We start from the raw sequence: 20,797 nt of genomic DNA on the forward strand, positions 1-20,797 counted from the left end.
GGATCGAGCGCGGCGCTGGAGGGAAGGAGATGGGATCGTGGGAGGAGGATGGGATCCGGCAGCGGTTCCCTGGCGGCGCGAGGAAACGAGGAGTGGGATCGGAAGAGGGTAGCGAGGGGAGATGTTGGGCCTAGGGTTATGGAACTGGTGGGGGCGGCTGGGTCTAAAGGGCCGGCCTAGAGTTTGGCCTAGGGAGACCCAGGGAGGCCGGCCTGGACTGGCCTACTCTCTCCTACTCCTCTCTAATTTGCTTTAACAGAAAAAAAAACAAATAGAGAGAAGAAAAAAAGGAGAGGGTTAGGGAAAGAATATTTCAGGAAATAAAATATTCTTAGAGCGCCGAAACTTTGCACAAATAGAATAACATGGTTTGGCAATATTTTAGAGATAGAAAAATAATTCAAGTTTGAATTAGATTCAAACTTGAGCCATTTTTGAATCCAACCAAAACAAGTTCAAAGGATCTGAAAATTGGAGGAGGTGGTCCTGGCACGGTCTAGAATTTATAGGAAAAGAATGGACATTAATAGAGAAGGGGGGGGGGGAGAAATGGGACAAAGGCATGGGGAAATATTTGCAAGTGTGTGTGATGGTAATTCCACATAATTGGAATATTTACTATAGCTCTCTAAATATCGAGAGGATAAGTTGTAAAGAGAATCACCATGTGAATTCCCTCGATTTAAATGGATCAAAGATCCATGCCATTTGTTTAGTTGAGTTAAGAAAAATTAAATGACATGATGGCATGATGACATGATGCAATGCATATGATGCAATGATGAATGCAATGAACCAAACAAATCACACGACGAAATCCGGAAAAACATGAAAGGCGTCTGAAGCTCCGGTCTTGGGGCGTCACAGTCGCTGAGAGACCTAGTAAGGGTGTGTGTTTATCAATTTTTTCCTTTTTTTCTCACTTTTAATTCAGAACGCTTATTAAAATCTGTGAACATTAAGAAAATATTATTTTCTTAGATTCATTAATATTTATTAAATTCACTGATTTTTTTAAAATTCATGACCATTTTAAATGTTTGTAAACATTTCATAAATTTGAAAACTTATTTAATTTGCCATCATTTCTTAAAATCGATAAATATATTTCAAATTCGTGAATATTTTCTAAAATTCATGGTTTTTAAAATTCACAACATTTTTAAAAATCCTTGACCATCTTTTTAATATGACCAACTCTTTTCAAATAGAGAAAAAGAGAGTTGATTTTTGTGAGTTACATTGGTGCGAGCGAACAAAAACTAAGCGACCGAGAGGAGCAAGGAGTCAAAGCCGAGTGAGCGAGAGCTTCGTGGGCTAGCCCATGTAAGCATTATAGCAACAATTCCATGATTTCAATGTGAAATGGGAGCAAGAGGCTCAAACAAACACCACCGGCTCACATAACGGCCGAAGCATGTAAAGACACCACAAACATGCACTAAACAATTTTAGTTTCCTCTTGAAACAAATATTGTCTTCAACAGCAACCCGACACGTTATATAAATATAAAAAACACGGCCATATCATAATCAAAACTCAAGCCAACACAAGTAAAATTAAGATAAAACAATGATCATAATAATCTACTAAATATAAAAGCGTTAATCCCACAAGTGAAGACTGGTACGGTGAAGCGCACGTTATCCTCTAATGTGGATTATACTAGATGATCGCATTGGTTCATGACACTTAATAATACTCTTCATACCCGTTAAATATTTTAGGTTTTATGGGAAAACTTTTGTTTCATACGGTTAGATCTGTTAAGGTAAGATCTGTTAAAAACGCAGTCATCGGCAATTTCAAATCAAATTAACCAAAGCAAGGATAAAACACTACGCTGATATGACTCTTAAGTTTTTGATTCATATCGAAAAAAGCTTTCACCCCGCTTTATAAATAAGGCAACCACCAACCATAGCGTATCAAGGAAACAACACAGCACACAACCACACGACGCCACCACAGGCAAGGTCTCACACACACGCACCTACTAGTATATACAACGCGCGATAGCACGAGTTCACAAGGATTTGGGCACGAGCCCGCGGCATCTCCGGCCGGCTCAGTGCGTCCAAGCCTGCTACATGAGCCGTTCAATTCGGAGCAACCGAAAATCCTCCTCGTCGCCGAGGACGACGACGACGACGACATGGAACGCAGGGGCTGGCTTTGTGTAATTGCGTTAATGGGCCGCTATATGGCCCCTTGAATCCCTCGGCCTTCCTAACGCCGATGAGTCTGCAAATACGTATTTGGTTAGCCAACGTGTGATCTGTTTAGACCTGGTAACTGCGTCCAGTTTAATCCCACATGGAAACATTGAGAAGAACGGCTCGGGGAAGATGTGTATATATGTGGAGGGTATGACAACGATTGAAAATTACTTACCTGGACGGGGTTTATGGATGATCAATAAGACTCATGGCCTAGACCAATTGCTCACATTGCACTTTGTGAGCGTGTTGATCTACCATCTCCCCTTTAAAGGAGAGTGGACGTCGTAATTTGTGAAAGAGTGGGTACGCGTTTGCGCGGCCTCTGCCAAGTTTGAAATAAAATATTCTTCAGAGCTAAACTGTTTTGGCACCGCCCTATTAAATGTTTCTTATCACTACAGTTTTTAAGGCTGCTTGTAATGGGTAGTATCATAAGTTAGTATCATGCATATGGTACTAGTGTGTGATACTACCTTCCTAATGAATAGTATGATCTACTAGTATCATAGATGACTTTATTTATTGCATGCATGACACATAGTAGCATTGCATTTATTATGATACGATATCATTGTATGATACTCAATCATCTCTTTCTTTATTTAATTCTATGCCACATCATCAAAATTACCTACTTAACATGCATGATACTAGCTATGATACTTACATTACGACCAGCCTAAGCTCCCAGGATTTATAGCGCTGTGGTTAATCGAGGCTGATGGGACCACCTGGAGTCAGCAATTCGTTATGTTGGGCCGTCACTGCTCGCTGCCCTCGCAAGAAACCCAACCCAAGCCCCTTTCCCACACTCCCGTCGTCATCCCATCTCTCTTCTCTCCTTCTACTTTCGGGCGCCATCAAGCTAGGGTTGCGGCCGCCGCCAACCTAGCATTCACCGGCATGGCGGATATCATCTACGGCTACTCCTTGCCTATTGTATCCCCCGCCGAGATTCGTGACGCAATCCAAGGATGCTTGCCGCCTGCCTCTTCCTCCATAGGTCACCGGCCACCTCGAGGTTCCCTGTCTGCCATCCACTCTTTGCTCCGACTCCCGCTGGCCCATCCCCCTCCCGTACTCAACACTAACGATGGCCAAATGGCAGGGCAGCCAGCTCTGTCCCCATCTCCTCCACGGCCCTACCACTAAGGATCACTTCCGCGGCGGCGTGTGTTTTCGCGCAACCGACGTTCCTCATCCGGTCAAACTCTTTGTGCCCGACCGCCCGTATCCTCTATCCCTTTGTTTTGCGTTTCGGGAGAGAGAAAGAGGAAGAGGAGGAGTCGATGAGGCATGACTTGGGGGAGGCGGTCAGACCGTCAATGCTTGGTTTAGGGAATCGACAATCGGGTTGTGGGAGGTGCTGAGGGCTTCGTTGGTCGTTGCGAGGAGGCACCGATTCGGGGTGGCTTGGCGTCGTTCAGTCCGTGCTCTGCCGCCGCGTTGGAGAATACTTCGAGGGTTTGCTTCTTGAGTTGCTCCCACTGTTTTAAATAGCCCGCTATAGCTCCGTTATAGCACGCTATAGCATTTACAGAAGATCTGGCGCTAAGAGACTTTGATCCAAACAAATGAACAAATATTTTAAATAGCTCGCTATAGCTTCATTATAGCACGCTATAGCATTTAGAAAAGGTCCGCCGCTAAGAGGTTTAGCACGCTATTTAAAACTATGGTTGCTCCTGCGCTCAAGAAGCACATACTGGCGTTCCTTCTCATCGGCGGCGTGCAACTTGCGTCCTCGGCGGCTGGGGATGAGGCTTTTGACGCAGCCATGGGTGCTCGTGGTTGACGACGTGGTGGCCGGGCAAGAATGACGGGAGTGGTGTTGCTACGGAGACGTGGGTTGGGCGTGCGTGGTGGAGGAGGAGATGCGAGGTGGTCACATTGATGATGCTGAACAAAGATGCGGCGACGCCATGGTGCTGCGATACAGAGAGTGATGATATGCAGGGTGAAGAGTGAAGACGATGTTGTGGGCCACAACTGGCGTCTTCGTCGGCCATGGCTGCGAGGCACACTATGCCACACTCAAGGTGAGGGGAGATGGCATTGCCATCGGTGAACAGTTGAACACACAAGAACTGTGTTGTTCTGGTGCTGAATCAGAGTTCAGATGTGCGTGGTCATGACCGGAGCTTTGCCGGCTCCTAACTAGATTTTGTGCAAAATCATGGCATTGGTTTGTCCTCTTCCAGGTTCACTGAGTAATTTTGTTCCCTTCCGCCTAGCTATCATGGCTTTTGGTGCTATGATTGGATGGCATTATTCTCTGATATAATTTTGGAATTGGGAATTTGTGATGACTTGGTGTTGTCATGCTTGTATGTTTTAAGTTATAATAATTCCAGTTCACTATGCCGTTGTGAAACTGTTAAATGAAAATTCCTACTGTTACAACTGTTCTGATTCCTACAAGGCTAGATCATATTACGGTCATACTGTTTGGATTGGCACGTCTTGCAGAATTTACATGTATCCTCTTCCAATGCCATCGCAAGACATGGATCAGTATGAACTACGAAAGATATGCGTGCAGCGTGCCCAAAAAATTGTTGCCTACACTATAGATAGTCCTTAGAATAGGCTGATTGAATCTTATCTGAGGTGGCCCCTTTTGTCCCAGTTCTGTTTTTTTATTCGCCTTCATTAATGTTATTGATTAATTATTATCCGATTCACCCTTACAGAATTCTGGTGGATTAGATGGAGAATGGGAGCCTAGAGGAACGCCTCCAAGGTATGTATACACATCAAACAAAAAAGATTCGGAGACATGTTTTTTTCCGGTGTCCAAGTTTTTTTTTTGAAACGCGCTCCTTTAGGGCCCGATTCATTAAAAAAGGTCGAAGAGAAGTGTCCAGTTAATTAACAGAAAACCGGGCGAATACCGTCAACATGCCCGCAAAAACAAGGCACACAGGGCAACCTGGCAACCCACACAAGAACGCACACACGCCGTCAAAGAGAAAACCACGAACAAGCGTCGAGGCCTGCGTCGGTCGATGCCAAACAGTCCACCGCACGCGCCGACGACCAGGCAGCTCCGACTCTGTCTACGAGCATTGTAGGGGGAAAGCGCTGGGCCTGCGTCGAGCCGGCACCGGAGCCGACCACCCGTCTCGTGTCATCGTCGCCGCGGAAGCACCTCCTCTGCAGCTCCGACTTCAGAAAGACAAATGAGGCCCGACAACCTCTCGAACACGCCGGATGAGACCGACTACCAAAGCTCAGCAGCCGCTCAACTGTTGGAAATATGCCCTAGAGGCAATAATAAAAGTATTATTATTATATTTCCTTGTTCATGATAATTGTCTTTTATTCATGCTATAACTGTATTATCCGGAAATCGTAATACACGTGTGAATACATAGACCATAATATGTCCCTAGTGAGCCTCTAGTTGACTAGCTCGTTGTGATCAACAGATAGTCATGGTTTCCTGGCTATGGACATTGGATGTCGTTGATAACGGGATCACATCATTAGGAGAATGATGTGATGGACAAGACCCAATCCTAAGACTAGCACAAAAGATCGTGTAGTTCATTTGCTAGAGCTTTGCCAATGTCAAGTATCTCTTCCTTCGACCATGAGAGCGTGTAACTCCTGGATACCGTAGGAGTGCTTTGGGTGTATCAAACGTCACAACGTAACTGGGTGACTATAAAGGTGCACTACAGGTATCTCCGAAAGTATCTATTGTTTTATGCGGATCGAGACTGGGATTTGTCACTCCGTGTAAACGGAGAGGTATCTCTAGGCCCACTCGGTAGGACATCATCATAATGTGCACAATGTGACCAAGGGGTTGATCACGGGATGATGTGTTACGGAACGAGTAAAGAGACTTGCCGGTAACGAGATTGAACAAGGTATCGGTATACCGACGATCGAATCTCGGGCAAGTAAAATACCGCTAGACAAAGGGAATTGTATACGGGATCGATTGAGTCCTTGACATCGTGGTTCATCCGATGAGATCATCGTGGAACATGTGGGAGCCAACATGGGTATCTAGATCCCGCTGTTGGTTATTGACCGGAGAACGTCACGGTCATGTCTGCATGTCTCCCGAACCCGTAGGGTCTACACACTTAAGGTTCGATGACGCTAGGGTTATAAAGGAAGCTTGTATGTGGTTACCGAATGTTGTTCGGAAGCCCGGATGAGATCCCGGACGTCACGAGGAGTTCCGGAATGGTCCGGAGGTAAAGATTTATATATAGGAAGTCCTGTTTCGGCCATCGGGACAAGTTTCGGGGTCATCGGTATTGTACCGGGACCACGGGAAGGGTCCCGGGGGCCCACCGGGTGGGGCCACCTGCCCCGGGGGGCCACATGGGCTGTAGGGGGTGCGCCTTGGCCTACATGGGCCAAGGGCACCAGCCCCAAGAGGCCCATGCGCCTAGGGAACCCTAGAGGGAAGAGTCCTCAAGGGGGAAGGCACCTCCGAGGTGCCTTGGGGAGGATGGACTCCTCCCCCCCCTCTTGGCCGCACCCCTTTCTTGGAGGAAGGGGCAAGGCTGCGCCTCCCCCCTCTCCCTTGCCCCTATATATAGTGGAGGGGAGGGAGGGCATCCACACCTGAGCCCTTGGCGCCTCCCTCCCTCCCGTGACACCTCCTCCTCTCCCGTAGGTGCTTGGCGAAGCCCTGCAGGACTGCCACACTCCTCCATCACCACCACGCCGTTGTGCTGCTGCTGGATGGAGTCTTCCTCAACCTCTCCCTCTCTCCTTGCTGGATCAAGGCATGGGAGACGTCACCGGGCTGTACGTGTGTTGAACGCGGAGGTGCCGTCCGTTCGGCACTAGGATCATCGGTGATCTGAATCACGACGAGTATGACTCCATCAACCCCGTTCACTTGAACGCTTCCGCTTAGAGATCTACAAGGGTATGTAGATGCACTCTCCTTCTACTCGTAGCTGGTTTCTCCATAGATAGATCTTGGTGACGCGTAGGAAAATTTTGAATTTCTGCTACGTTCCCCAACAGTGGCATCATGAGCTAGGTCTATTGCGTAGATTCTTTGCACGAGTAGAACACAAAGTAGTTGTGGGCGTTGATGTTGTTCAATATGCTTATCGTTACTAGTCCAATCTTGTTTCGACGGTATTGTGGGATGAAGCGGCCCGGACCGACCTTACACGTACTCTTACGTGAGACAGGTTCCACCGATTGACATGCACTTGGTGCATAAGGTGGCTAGCGGGTGCCAGTCTCTCCCACTTTAGTAGGAACGGATTCGATGAAAAGGGTCCTTATGAAGGGTAAATAGCAATTGGCATATCACGTTGTGGTTTTGCGTAGGTAAGAAACGTTCTTGCTAGAAACCCATAGCAGCCACGTAAAACATGCAACAACAATTAGAGGACGTCTAACTTGTTTTTGCAGGGTATGCTATGTGATGTGATATGGCCAAGAGGAATGTGATGAATGATATGTGATGTATGAGATTGATCATGTTCTTGTAATAGGAATCACGACTTGCATGTCGATGAGTATGACAACCGGCAGGAGCCATAGGAGTTGTCTTTATTTATTGTATGACCTGCGTGTCATTGAAGAACGCCATGTAAATTACTTTACTTTATTGCTAAACGCGTTAGCCATAGAAGTAGAAGTAGTCGTTGGCGTGACAACCTCATGAAAACACGATGATGGAGATCATGATGATGGAGATCATGGTGTCATGCCGGTGACGATGATGATCATGGAGCCCCGAAGATGAAGATCAAAAGGAGCAAAATGATATTGGCCATATCATGTCACTATTTGATTGCATGTGATGTTTATCATGTTTATGCATCTTGTTTACTTAGGACGACGGTAGTAAATAAGATGATCCCTTACAAAATTTCAAGAAGTGTTCTCCCCTAACTGTGCACCATTGCTACAGTTCGTCGCTTCTAAGCACCACGTGATGATCGGGTGTGATGGATTCTTACGTTCACATACAACGGGTGTAAGACAGTTTTACACAGCGAAAACACTTAGGGTTAACTTGACGAGCCTAGCATGTGCAGACATGGCCTCGGAACACGGAGACCGAAAGGTCGAGCATGAGTCGTATAGTAGATACGATCAACATGAAGATGTTCACCGATGTTGGCTAGTCCGTCTCACGTGATGATCGGACACGGCCTAGTTGACTCGGATCATGTGATCACTTAGATGACCAGAGGGATGTCTATCTAAGTGGGAGTTCATAAGATGAACTTAATTATCCTGAACATAGTCAAAAGACCTTTTGCAAATTATGTCGTAAGCTCGCGCTTTAGTTCCACTGTTTAGATATGTTCCTAGAGAAAATATAGTTGAAAGTTGATAGTAGCGATTATGCGATCAGTAGAAAGCTTATGTCCTTAATGCACCGCTCAGTGTGCTGAACCCCAACGTCGTTTGTCGATGTTGCGAACATCGGACATACACGTTTTGATAACTACGTGATAGTTCAATTAAATGGTTTAAGTAGAGGCACCAAAGACGTTTTCGAAACGTCGCGGAACATATGAGATGTTTCGAGGGCTGAAATTGGGATTTCAGGCTCGTGCCCACGTCAAGAGGTATAAGACCTCCGACGATTTTCTTAGCCTGCAAACTAAGGGAGAAAAGCTCAATCGTTGAGCTTGTGCTCAGATTGTCTGAGCACAACAATCACTTGAATCGAGTGGGAGTTGATCCTCCAGATGAGATAGTGATGTTTCCCAAAAGTCATTGCCACCAAGCTGCTAGAGCTTCGTGATTAACTATAACATATCAGGGATAGATATGATGATCCTTGAAATATTCATGATGTTTGACACCGCGAAAGTAGAAATCAAGAAGGAGCATCAATTGTTGATGGTTGGTGAAACCACTAGTTTCAAGAAGGGCAAGGGAACAAAGGGATACTTCATGAAACGGCAATTCAGCTGCTGCTCTAGTGAAGAAACCCAAGGTTGAACCCAAACCCGAGACTAAGTGCTTCTGTAATAAGGGGAACAACCACTGGAGCAGCATTACCCTAGATACTTGGTAGATGAGAAGGCTGGCAAGGTCGATAGAAGTATATTGGATATACATTATGTTAATGTGTACTTTACTAGTACTCCTAGTAGCACCAGGGTATTGGATACCGGTTCGGTTGCTAAGTGTTAGTAACTCAAAATAAAAGCTACGGAATAAACGGAGACTAGCTAAAGGTGAGCTGACATATATGTTGGAAGTGTTTCCAAGGTTGATATGATCAAGCATCGCACGCTCCCTCTACCACCGAGATTGGTGTTTGCGTTGAGCATAGACATGATTGGATTATGTCTATCGCAATACGGTTATTCATTTAAGGAGAATAATGGTTACTCTATTTTTGAATAATACCTTCAATGGTCTTGCACCTAAAGGAATGGTTTATTGAATCTCGGTCGTAGTGATACACATTTTCATGCCAAAAGATATAAGATAGTAATGATAGTACCACTTACTTGTGGCACTGCCATGTAAGTCATAATGGTATAAAACGCATGAAGAAGCTCCATGTTGATGGATCTTTGGACTCACTCGTTTTTGAAAAGTTTGAGACATGCGAACCATGTCTATTGGTGTATATGCATGAAGAAACTCCATGCAAATGGATCGTTCAGACTCACTTGATTTTGAATCACTTGAGATATGCAAATCATACCACATAGGCAAGATGACTGAAAAGCCTCGGTTTCAATAAGATGGAACAAGATAGCAACTTGTTGGAAGTAACACATTTTGATGTGTGCAGTCCAATAAATGCTGAGGCATGCAGTGAATATCGTTATGTTCTTACTTCACAGATGATTCGAGTAGATGTTGAGAATATTTACTTGATGAAACACAACTCTGAATTATTGAATGGTTCAAGTAATTTCAGAGTGAAGTAGAAGATCATTGTGACAAGAGGATAAAATGTCTATGATACGATCATAGAGATGAATATCTGAGTTACGAGTTTTGGCACACAATTAGGACATTGTGGAAATTGTTTCATAATTAATACCGCCTGGAACACCATAGTGTGATGGTGTGTCCGAACATCATAGTTGCACCCTATTGGATATGGTGCGTACCATGATGTCTCTTATCGAATTACCACTATCGTTCATGGGTTAGGCATTAGAGATAACCACATTCACTTTAAATAGGGCACCACGTAATTCCGATGAGATGACACCGTATGAATTATGGTTTAGAGAAACCTAAGTTGTCGTTTCTTAAAGGTTTGGGGCTGCGACGCTTATGTGAAAAAGTTTCAGGATTAAGCTCGAACCGAAAGCGGATAAAATGCATCTTCATAGGACACCCAAAACAGTTGGGTATACCTCCTAATTCAGATCCGAAAGCAATATGAATTGTTTCTAGAATCGGGTCCTTTCTTGAGGAAAGGTTTCTCTCGAAAGAGTTGAGTGGGAGGATGGTGGAGACTTGATGAGGTTATTGAACCGTCTCTTCAACTAGTGTGTGGCAGGGCACAGGAAGTTGTTCCTGTGGCACCTACACCAATTGAAGTGGAAGCTTATGATATTGATCATGAAACTTCGGATCAAGTCACTACCAAACCTCGTGGGATGACAAGGATGCGTACTACTTCAGAGTGGTACGTAATCCTGTCTTGAAAGTCATGTTGCTGGACAACAATGAACCTACGAGCTATGGAGAAGCGATGGTGGGCCCGGATTCCGATAAATGGCTCGAGGCCATAAAATCCGAGAACGGATCCATGGACTTTGGTGGACTTGCCCGATGATCGGCAAGCCATTAAGATAAATGGATCTTTAAGAAGAAGACGGACGTGGATGGTAATGTCACCGTCCATGAAGCTCGACTTGTGGCGAAAAGTTTTTCACAAGTTCAAGGAGTTGACTACGATGAGAGTTTTCTCATCCGTAGCGATGCTTAAAGTCCGTCGGATTCATGTTAGCATTAGCTGTATTTATGAAATCTGGCAGATGGATGTCAAAACGAGTTTCCTTACCAGTTTTCGTGAGGAAAGGTTGTATGTAATACAATCAGAAAGTTTTTGTCGATCCTAAGGATGCTAAAAGGTATGCTAACTCCAGCGATCCTTCTAAGGACTGGAGTGAGCATCTCGGAGTTGGAATGTATGCTTTGATGATGATCAAAGATTTTGGGTTTGTACAAAGTTTATGAGAAACCTGTATTTCCAAAGAAGTGAGTGGGAGCACTATAGAATTTCTGATGAGTATATGTTGTTGACATATTGTTGATCAGAAATGATGTAGAATTTCTAGAAAGCATATAGGGTTATTTTGAAAGTGTTTTTCAATGGAAAGCCTGGATTAAACTACTTGAACATTGAGCATCAAGATCTATAAGGATAGATCAAAATGCTTAATAATACTTTCAAATGAGCACATACCTTGACATGATCTTGAAGGTGTTCAAGATGGACCAGTCAAAGAAGGAGTTCTTGCCTGAGTTGTAAGGTACGAAGTTAAGACTTAAAGCTCGACCACGGCAGAATAGAGAGAGAGGACGAAGGTCGTCCCCTATGCTTAAGACGTAGGCTCTTCAGTATGCTATGCTGTGTACCGCACCTGAAGTGTGCCTTGCCATGAGTCAGTCAAGGGGTACAAGAGTGATCCAAGAATGGCTCACAGGACAGCGGTCAAAGTTATCCTTAGTAACTAGTGGACTAAGGAATTTTCTCGATTATGGAGGTGGTAAAAGAGTTCGTCGTAAAGGTTACGACGATGCAAGCTTGACACCTATCCGGATAGCTCTGAGTAGAGAGACCGAATACATATAATGGAGCAATAATTTAGAATAGCTCCAAGTAGAACAGTTGTTTGGAATAGCTCCAAATAGAGCGTGGTAGCTGCATCTAGGAGATGACATAGAGATTTGTAAAGCACACACGGATCTGAAAGGTTCAGACCCGTTGACTAAAACCTCTCTCACAAGCAACATGATCAAACATAAAACTCATTGAGTGTTAATCACATAGTGATGTGAACTAGACTACTGACTCTAGTAAACTCTTGGGTATTAGTCACATGGCGATGTGACCTGTGAGTGTTAATCACATGGTGATGTGAACTAGATTATTGACTCTAGTGCAAGTGGGAGACTGTTGGAAATATGCCCTAGAGGCAATAATAAAAGTATTATTATTATATTTCCTTGTTCATGATAATTGTCTTTTATTCATGCTATAACTATATTATCCGGAAATCGTAATACACGTGTGAATACATAGACCACAATATGTCCCTAGTGAGCCTCTAGTTGACTAGCTCGTTGTGATCAACAGATAGTCATGGTTTCCTGGCTATGGACATTGGATGTCGTTGATAACGGGATCACATCATTAGGAGAATGATGTGATGGACAAGACCCAATCCTAAGACTAGCACAAAAGATCGTGTAGTTCATTTGCTAGAGCTTTGCCAATGTCAAGTATCTCTTCCTTCGACCATGAGAGCGTGTAACTCCTGGATACCGTAGGAGTGCTTTGGGTGTATCAAACGTCACAACATAACTGGGTGACTATAAAGGTGCACTACAGGTATCTCCGAAAGTATCTATTGTTTTATGCGGATCGAGACTGGGATTTGTCACTCCGTGTAAACGGAGAGGTATCTCTAGGCCCACTCGGTAGGACATCATCATAATGTGCACAATGTGACCAAGGGGTTGATCACGGGATGATGTGTTACGGAACGAGTAAAGAGACTTGCCGGTAACGAGATTGAACAAGGTATCGGTATACCGACGATCGAATCTCGGGCAAGTAAAATACCGCTAGACAAAGGGAATTGTATACGGGATCGATTGAGTCCTTGACATCGTGGTTCATCCGATGAGATCATCGTGGAACATGTGGGAGCCAACATGGGTATCCAGATCCCGCTGTTGGTTATTGACCGGAGAACGTCACGGTCATGTCTGCATGTCTCCCGAACCCGTAGGGTCTACACACTTAAGGTTCGATGACGCTAGGGTTATAAAGGAAGCTTGTATGTGGTTACCGAATGTTGTTCGGAATCCCGGATGAGATCCCGGACGTCACGAGGAGTTCCGGAATGGTCCGGAGGTAAAGATTTATATATAGGAAGTCCTGTTTCGGCCATCGGGACAAGTTTCGGGGTCATCGGTATTGTACCGGGACCACGGGAAGGGTCCCGGGGGCCCACCGGGTGGGGCCACCTGCCCCGGGGGGCCACATGGGCTGTAGGGGGTGCGCCTTGGCCTACATGGGCCAAGGGCACCAGCCCCAAGAGGCCCATGCGCCTAGGGAACCCTAGAGGGAAGAGTCCTCAAGGGGGAAGGCACCTCCGAGGTGCCTTGGGGAGGATGGACTCCTCCCCCCCTCTTGGCCGCACCCCTTTCTTGGAGGAAGGGGCAAGGCTGCGCCTCCCCCCTCTCCCTTGCCCCTATATATAGTGGAGGGGAGGGAGGGCATCCACACCTGAGCCCTTGGCGCCTCCCTCCCTCCCGTGACACCTCCTCCTCTCCCGTAGGTGCTTGGCGAAGCCCTGCAGGACTGCCACGCTCCTCCATCACCACCACGCCGTTGTGCTGCTGCTGGATGGAGTCTTCCTCAATCTCTCCCTCTCTCCTTGCTGGATCAAGGCGTGGGAGACGTCACCGGGCTGTACGTGTGTTGAACGCGGAGGTGCCGTCCGTTCGGCACTAGGATCATCGGTGATCTGAATCACGACGAGTACGACTCCATCAACCCCGTTCACTTGAACGCTTCCGCTTAGCGATCTACAAGGGTATGTAGATGCACTCTCCTTCTACTCGTAGCTGGTTTCTCCATAGATAGATCTTGGTGACGCGTAGGAAAATTTTGAATTTCTGCTACGTTCCCCAACATCAACTTCGCTCGAAGCCGCCATCGTTGCCACACTAGAAGTCGCGCAACATCCACATTGCCGGACAGACAGCCGCCGACCGCAATGCCGCGAGCGTCCATCCCAAGGAAAGTGCAAACGGGATCCAATGCTCTTCAAGGCGACGCCCCAAAGGAGGAAGCGACGATGCCGGCGCCGTCGCCCGACCCGACTGGGCCTTAGGCTTTCACCCGAAGAGCTGGAACCGAGGATGTGCAGGGGGTGGACTCCACGGCGGCGCCTCCAAGGAGGTGACACGACATCCGCGGACGCCGACGCCGTCGGCCGTTAGAAACCTGGCAAGCCTTCGCCCGGAGCACCGCCCAACACCACATCCTCACGCACTGCACCTCCGCTGACCCACACACCTCCCACGAAGCCATCGCGCCATGACCAAGTAGAAGCCACCACCACACCACTGGTCTCACCGACCGAAGACACGAGCAGGGCAGACAGCACACCTCGACGACGTCTTCAAGAAGAGCGCGGCACCCGAGTGCGTCGCCGTCGCCGGCCCCGGCCAGAAGCCCGAGGCAGAGCTTTCGCCCGGCGCTGCCACACCGTGTGCCGAGCCCAAGCCCGGCCGGACCACCAAACAGCCTCTCGCCGCAACGAAGCAGCCAGATCCGGAGAACCCAGGGCCGGCCAGAGCCAGCCACGCACGCCTGGAGCTGCCGCCCCCCGCCATCCGCCGGATCCACAGCACCAGGAGCTGCCGGAGCACCACCAAGACGCCGCCGGGCCGAGCACCACCATCCCGCGGGGACCGTGGCACCGCACATCGCCACACCAGGTCCGCGCCCACTCATCGCCGGAGCCGCGCCAGCCCACGCCGGAGCGAGCCCGTCGAGCAGCACCCGACTGAGCACCAAGTCCGGCCGAGCCGAGCAGCATCACCACCCGGAGCAGCGGAGCAGCGCCGCCCCCGCTGTCGAGAACGGCGACCGAGGGGTCCCGCCGCCGCCGCGCCGCCAGGGCTTTGCCCGGGGACGCCTTCGGCGGCGGCGAGAGGAGAGGGAGGCGCAGTGGGACCTGCTCGAGCCCACAGGGGCACCCCGGTGCAGCCCGGCGCGGCCGCACGGGAGCGGGACAGGAAGAGGGGGAGGGCCGGACTCGAACTCCTCCGCGGGGAGAGGGCCGGCGAAGACGGCGCCGGGCTTCGGGATAGATGGAGAGAGGACGCCGGAAGGGTCCCGGATCTGTGCTTGGCTGGGCCTGAGGTGGCCGGAGGGAGGAGATCAGGTGGCGGCGGCGGCGCCTGCACCTGCGCGAGCGCGAGCGCGAGACCTTCTCCCAGTGTCCAAGTTAAGTTGTCATACTGGTCAGGGACGACAGACCATCTAAGCACAACACTGAATCTATTCCTGAATGTATCATTTTTGCTCACCATTGTGTAGACTCATGAGTTTTCAGCTCATCTATAATTTGCCCCGAAGATCTTGTTTTGATCTGAATCAGTTAATAGAAGAATAGAGTGATATCTTACTAGAACCAAAGTTCATGCCCACAAGACCGACACGCTCTGGTGTGACATATGCTAGCAATTTTTGTACTTCCTTCATATCTTCTTGGTAACATTTTTTTACCACAAATTATCAAGTTGTCGAACTTCATATGGAGCACAAATATATGGTTCGGATCCATTAGTCTTACATACCTTTATTGCACAAACTTGTGCACATGTTTTCTATGATCTGAAGCTGATGATTTAGTAAACATCCCTTCGGTTATTTAGGATTTGCCTTGAAATCCATCAGTAATTTATGGAATTTAGCTGTCAATTATAGTCAAAACTGAACTGCAATTAGTTGCACTTGCTTTTTTTCTCGGTTCTCCTTCTTTTATATATAATTTCAGAGTTACAGTTAGATGCACAATCCATTTCAACATGTACTCAATAAAATTAATTTATTTCCCTTCCTTAGCGAAAAGAAAAAGTTGGAGTGGAGAAAGTAAAAGGAATTCAAATGTACATCTACATTAAGCAGCCTACAAATTAGTTCGTAGGTCGTAAATTTCATTTAAGACTCTGCTAGGTTTCTCCTCTATTTATGATAAATATATTTGGTCATTGAGATTCTATTTGCACTAGAATGGAGTTAATTCTACACTGAAGTTTAGATTCCTTAGTTCTAGATTCCACTTGTTTGGAACTAAAGGCTTTGTTGTTGTTGTTGTTGTTGTTGTTGTAGTTCTAGATTCCAGTTTTGGTTCTCACCCCAGATTTTTTTATATGGATAGAACTATGGCAAGAGATCTTGATGTGTTCTGTTGCTGGACCGCTCACGGGCGAAGAATCTTTGGATAACACAAACTCCAATAGCAAAGGTATTTCGTCTTAACACAGTAGATTACAGTGAATAATGCTTGAGTTTACAGTGCCATAGCAACTTCCAATTTAGGATTATGTTCTAAGGATATGCTCGATGAAATTTCAAGTGTTTGAGATGATCAGATTGTGCTTAGACGATGCAAATTTTATTAGTTTGGATATGGAATCATTTTGTGCCTATTAGCTTCATTTTAGAGTGCAAGTCTACTTCTCCTCATAAAATGCTACTACCTATTTTGTGCATTATGCTTGCTAATGTTATTTTAGGTTCGTTGTTGATCTTGATCTGATAAATGATTAAATGATAAAACTGAATCTATAGCTTTTCCTCTCACTAATAACCCACATTTTCTTCTCCATCGTTCTATATATGATAGGATACATCAACAGTACCAAAGCACTTGACTACATAACACAAAGCCTTTTATGATGCTATTAATGGTCTACTTATGATGATTTCTGTTAGCTCCATATATAATGGGATGTCTTACAGACCGCAGAGTAAAGTTGGCGCTTCTTTGTACTCTTCTTTTCTTGCTTGGTTGCACTTGAGCATGTTGATTGTATTCCAGTTCATTGAGAAAAAATGATACAGTTTGAATGAAATTGGGGCCTTTGGTGTACATATCAAGACGTTTGCTTCCTATTATATATTCTGCTCGATAACTTATTTGAAGCAACTTCAGTTTATATGTATTAAAATGCACAAGAAGTCCTATCGTATTAAATTAAAGCAATGCACACAGATTACTGCTAAAACTTGGTATTGCCAAAAGTCAAAACAGTACCCACATTCATCCAATTTATGAGTATTAAAATTAGGATATGATTCAGTGTTAAGCAGGACAAAGATGGACCATGCGACCATCAGTTAATGCTGGTTCCAAATCCGCCTCTTAGAGGTAGTTCTTCAGCTAATTTTTTTTGTTCAGCCGAGGGGAGAGCCGCTGGACAGAGATCCCACTGAATGTAGAAGGAATTGACGTAGTTCAGGCTAATCAAACGTGAGGTTAGTAGCATGCAATCTACTTACTATCTAGCTATTACGATTGGTAATTAGTGTAGGCTCATCAAGTGTGATTCCATTTATCTTATGCAACATGCAGGCTACTACTAGCTAGCTATTCTTATTAGGGATTACATGTAAGTTAACACCTTGTGCCTGCAAGTGAGCCTAACTGATTGTTTGCTACTACATATATACTGTATGACTTATGTGCACAGTCCGGATGTTATGCATGGGAAATAAAATGAAATGTAGAATCTATAGATATATGAAATCATGCCTTTTATTTTATTTTCCCTTTATTGCTTGGGAAGCAGTCGTCGGCCATACAGTTATGATTTTGCGAGTCAAATAACTCTTTGGCTCTGTGTGATGCTTCTGCACATCTTTTAAGTTTCTCAGCTCCCTTGAAATAGACTCCTGTGAGCGACTGCGTATTAAAATTGCTTTTGTCTAATTTACTTGATTTTGATATTTTGGAATTTGTAGATTTTTTTTGGGAAATTAACCATATTAAGGTGCATTGTTTGACAATTAATAAGAATAGTCCTGAATGAAACATGACACGACACTCATGTACTATCTTGGACAGGCCAGGCTCATCAATTTAGCACCATCTTCATACAGAAGGAGAGCAAGCACAAAAGAAGCTACAAAACTGAATGACGTCTTAATCCCCCGGCGCAGCAAAGCGCGCGTCAGCTTCTAGTTCTCATTTTATATCTGAAAAATTTCCAGTAGCGTTCCATATCTTGGTGACGTGTGTGTCTCATCTTACAGCACAGAGCAGACTAGCCCATGCAAGTTGAAGAACAAAGCTCCTTAGGCAGATTTTTAGCCTGTTTTCTAGGCAGCATATATCCAGTCATTGCATCGATGGCTGTTTGTTTATGTCTGTGAAGAGAGATGCGTCGCGCCTACCCGTTTGGTATCAACATGTCTGTCTCGATTAGATAGTACCTAGCTAGTAAAAACCTAATTCAAAAGTAGTGCAGATGTTAAATAAATAAAAAAGCCCCGCTCCCCGCTCGCTCGTCTGCTCCCGCGAGCGACCGGGCGAAAAACCCAGCCCGCCGCCGCAGCCCCCCTCCCTCGCCGCCGCCAGGGGACGGCGTCGGGCAAAGCCTGCGCGTACGTCGGCGGCGGCGGGGCCCTTTCCCTCCCCGCGAGGTGCAAGGACGGCGCGGGACGGCCGGCTTCGCGGCGGGGTGCGGCCCGACGGCAGATCTCCTCGGGTCGGAGGCGATCTATGGTTGGCTGCTGGGGGAGGCATCATCGGGCGATGGGCGGCTGTTCCGCGGCATGCGGCGACGCGCGGCGCGACCATGCGAGCGGATCTTGTGCGGCGCCCGGGAGATGGCGAGGTGCAGGAGGAAGGCGCCGAGAGGTGTCGCGGTAAAGGAGGAGGGTGTCGAGAGGTGTCGCGATAAAGGAGGAGGAGGGCGCGGGGAGGAGGGCCGGTGCGGATCTGGCCGGCGAAGGGCCGGGCAGCGGTCTGACGGTGGCAGTGGCGCGGATCTGGCGCGCTGCCGCCACGGGGGCCCGAGTTCCGCCCGCCTGGCGCGGAGGTGGGCGCCATGGAGGGCGGCGTCTGCACTGCACCGGGCGGCGCGTGGAGGGCGTCGAGGGCACTGATGGGCCACGCTGGATCTGGGAGGGCTACGCTTGCTGGAGCAGGGAGGCTCCAGCCGTGGTAGATGCGGGATGCAGGGCCCGATTTGGCCTCTGCATGCTCGCCGTGGGGAGGTGGACCATGCCTTCACGGCTTCAACAACAAGGTGTTGTGGCTGTGGCGGTGGCGGTGTGAGACGACATGGACGAGCTCCGAAGGGCTTGAGCGAAGGTGTGCGACGATACGGACGAAAGTCCTGCACAACAAGAGTCGGTGCGGATGGCGCCTGAGGGTGTCATTTTCCTCCTTGGAGGCGCCACCGAGGTGTGTCAGCATCTTCCTCAGGCTTGGTTGGTAGTGTCTCCGGGCGAAATCCTAGGCCCGGAGTTGGATCGGTGTGATGGCGACGTCTCCATCGTCGTTCCTCTGTTGGAAGCATCACGTTTTTTGAGACACTGCTTGGAGGTTCTATGTGGCGCTCTTCCGGTGCTCGCTGCTGTTTTTGGTGAAGCTCCAGGCGCAATGTACGCCATCGCTGATAAGTCCAAGACGAAGCTTTTTCTGGGACCGATCGAGTTCCGCCATCTGCCTGCACTCTGCTTCAAGGGTGGATGGTGCGTTGACAAAGAAAGTCTCAGTTGAAGCTGCTGCTGTCTTCGGAGGATACCGGCGTTGGTCAAGAGACACGGCAGTGATGCTTAGCCTAGGACAGGCCCTTTTTTTACTTTGTAGTCGTGTTGTCTGTGATGGGTAGCTCGACAGCTAATGGAGCTGTCGTTTCTTTTTCTTTTGATCTTCGGATCTTCATCATGTTGTTCTTCCGCTGCTTCCTGCTAAATCGAATCAAGCCAGCATTTTGCTGGATCTTTAAAAAAAAGTAGTGCAGATGTTGTGCACCTGCGAAATTTCTTTCCAAAACATCAAGGGTGTGTTTGGTTACAGTAGTGAACATACACATCTCAATCCAATCTGGTTGAGCAAAAACAGCCCCAAATGTGTCATCTGCAAGTTGTTTGGTTGCCTGCATCTAGGGTCCCTGCATTTGGTAATACGCAAGTGCGCTTTGTTTGATTGCCTGCATTGGCCCAAGTGGCACATGAACACGGTGTTTGATTGCACGCATGAGGTATGATTAAGAGCTAGCACTTGCACTTGGCACACAGGGTTAAGAGCTAGCAGAGGGAGGGGGAGCAGAAATGCAGTGTGCGCCGGACAATGGCGACTGCGATGGATAGTGGCCGTGGCGCTGTGTCCGACATGAAAAGCATGGAGTCGTGGGTGAGCGACCCGTCGGCGGCACGGCGAGCGACACCATCGGCGAACTAGTTGTGGTGCTCGTACAAAGACAGTCGACAGAGGAGGAGAATGCAGTGCTCGCGCCATGATATCGTCAGTGCAGTGGACGAGAGAGAAGGCCGAGATGATCAACGCTGGAAACGACTCTAGTGTAGTAGGACGTGAGCAAGGAGATCAAGGGGAAGGGCGTCGGCGTCAAGAGGGACGATTAGGAGGGCTCTGAGCAGAGGACACATGAGCTCGACATGGCGGCAGCAGTGCAGTAGGCTGCTGTTCAAAGACAGATGAAGCTACGATCGTTGAAACCAAAAATTTACAACACGAATGTTGTGCGGAACAGCGAGATTAGGCTACTGGTCAAAGGAAATTTCAAATGATCGATCGTGTGCGACAAATCTGACAAAATTCGTTCAGAATAGCTTCAAACGGGAAGACGAAATTAAGAACTTACGGCC

The 20,797-nt window shown here is 47.3% G+C and overlaps 1 protein-coding gene and 1 non-coding gene across 2 annotated transcripts; both read left to right on the forward strand.

Moving 5' to 3' along the window:
- Window positions 1–2,387: 2,387 nt before the first annotated feature.
- Window positions 2,388–2,549, forward strand: LOC119334986. Its single transcript, XR_005161678.1, has one exon. It is a non-coding gene; the product is annotated as a U1 spliceosomal RNA (small nuclear RNA).
- Window positions 2,550–4,196: 1,647 nt separating this feature from the next.
- LOC119333208 (basic proline-rich protein-like) lies at window positions 4,197–18,302 on the forward strand. Its single transcript, XM_037606185.1, has 4 exons — window positions 4,197–4,262; window positions 14,498–15,400; window positions 16,338–16,424; window positions 18,027–18,302. Exons 1-3 carry the CDS (start codon window positions 4,197–4,199, stop codon window positions 16,356–16,358), a joined length of 990 nt encoding a protein of 329 aa, XP_037462082.1. The 3' UTR covers window positions 16,359–16,424; window positions 18,027–18,302.
- Window positions 18,303–20,797: the final 2,495 nt, after the last annotated feature.

The sequence above is a fragment of the Triticum dicoccoides genome, chromosome 7A (genome assembly GCF_002162155.2).
Source record: "Triticum dicoccoides isolate Atlit2015 ecotype Zavitan chromosome 7A, WEW_v2.0, whole genome shotgun sequence".
NCBI lineage: Eukaryota > Viridiplantae > Streptophyta > Magnoliopsida > Poales > Poaceae > Triticum > Triticum dicoccoides.

Excerpts from the sequence above, each read along its gene's own strand:
- LOC119333208 (XM_037606185.1), top strand. The coding sequence starts at position 4,197 with ATGTTGTGGGCCACAACTGGCGTCTTCGTCGGCCATGGCTGCGAGGCA. Across the intron at positions 4,263-14,497 it reads CACACTATGCCACACTCAAG|AAGCCACCACCACACCACTG; the intron begins GTGAGGGGAGAT and ends ATGACCAAGTAG. Across the intron at positions 15,401-16,337 it reads GACCTTCTCCCAGTGTCCAA|AACTATGGCAAGAGATCTTG; the intron begins GTTAAGTTGTCA and ends TTATATGGATAG.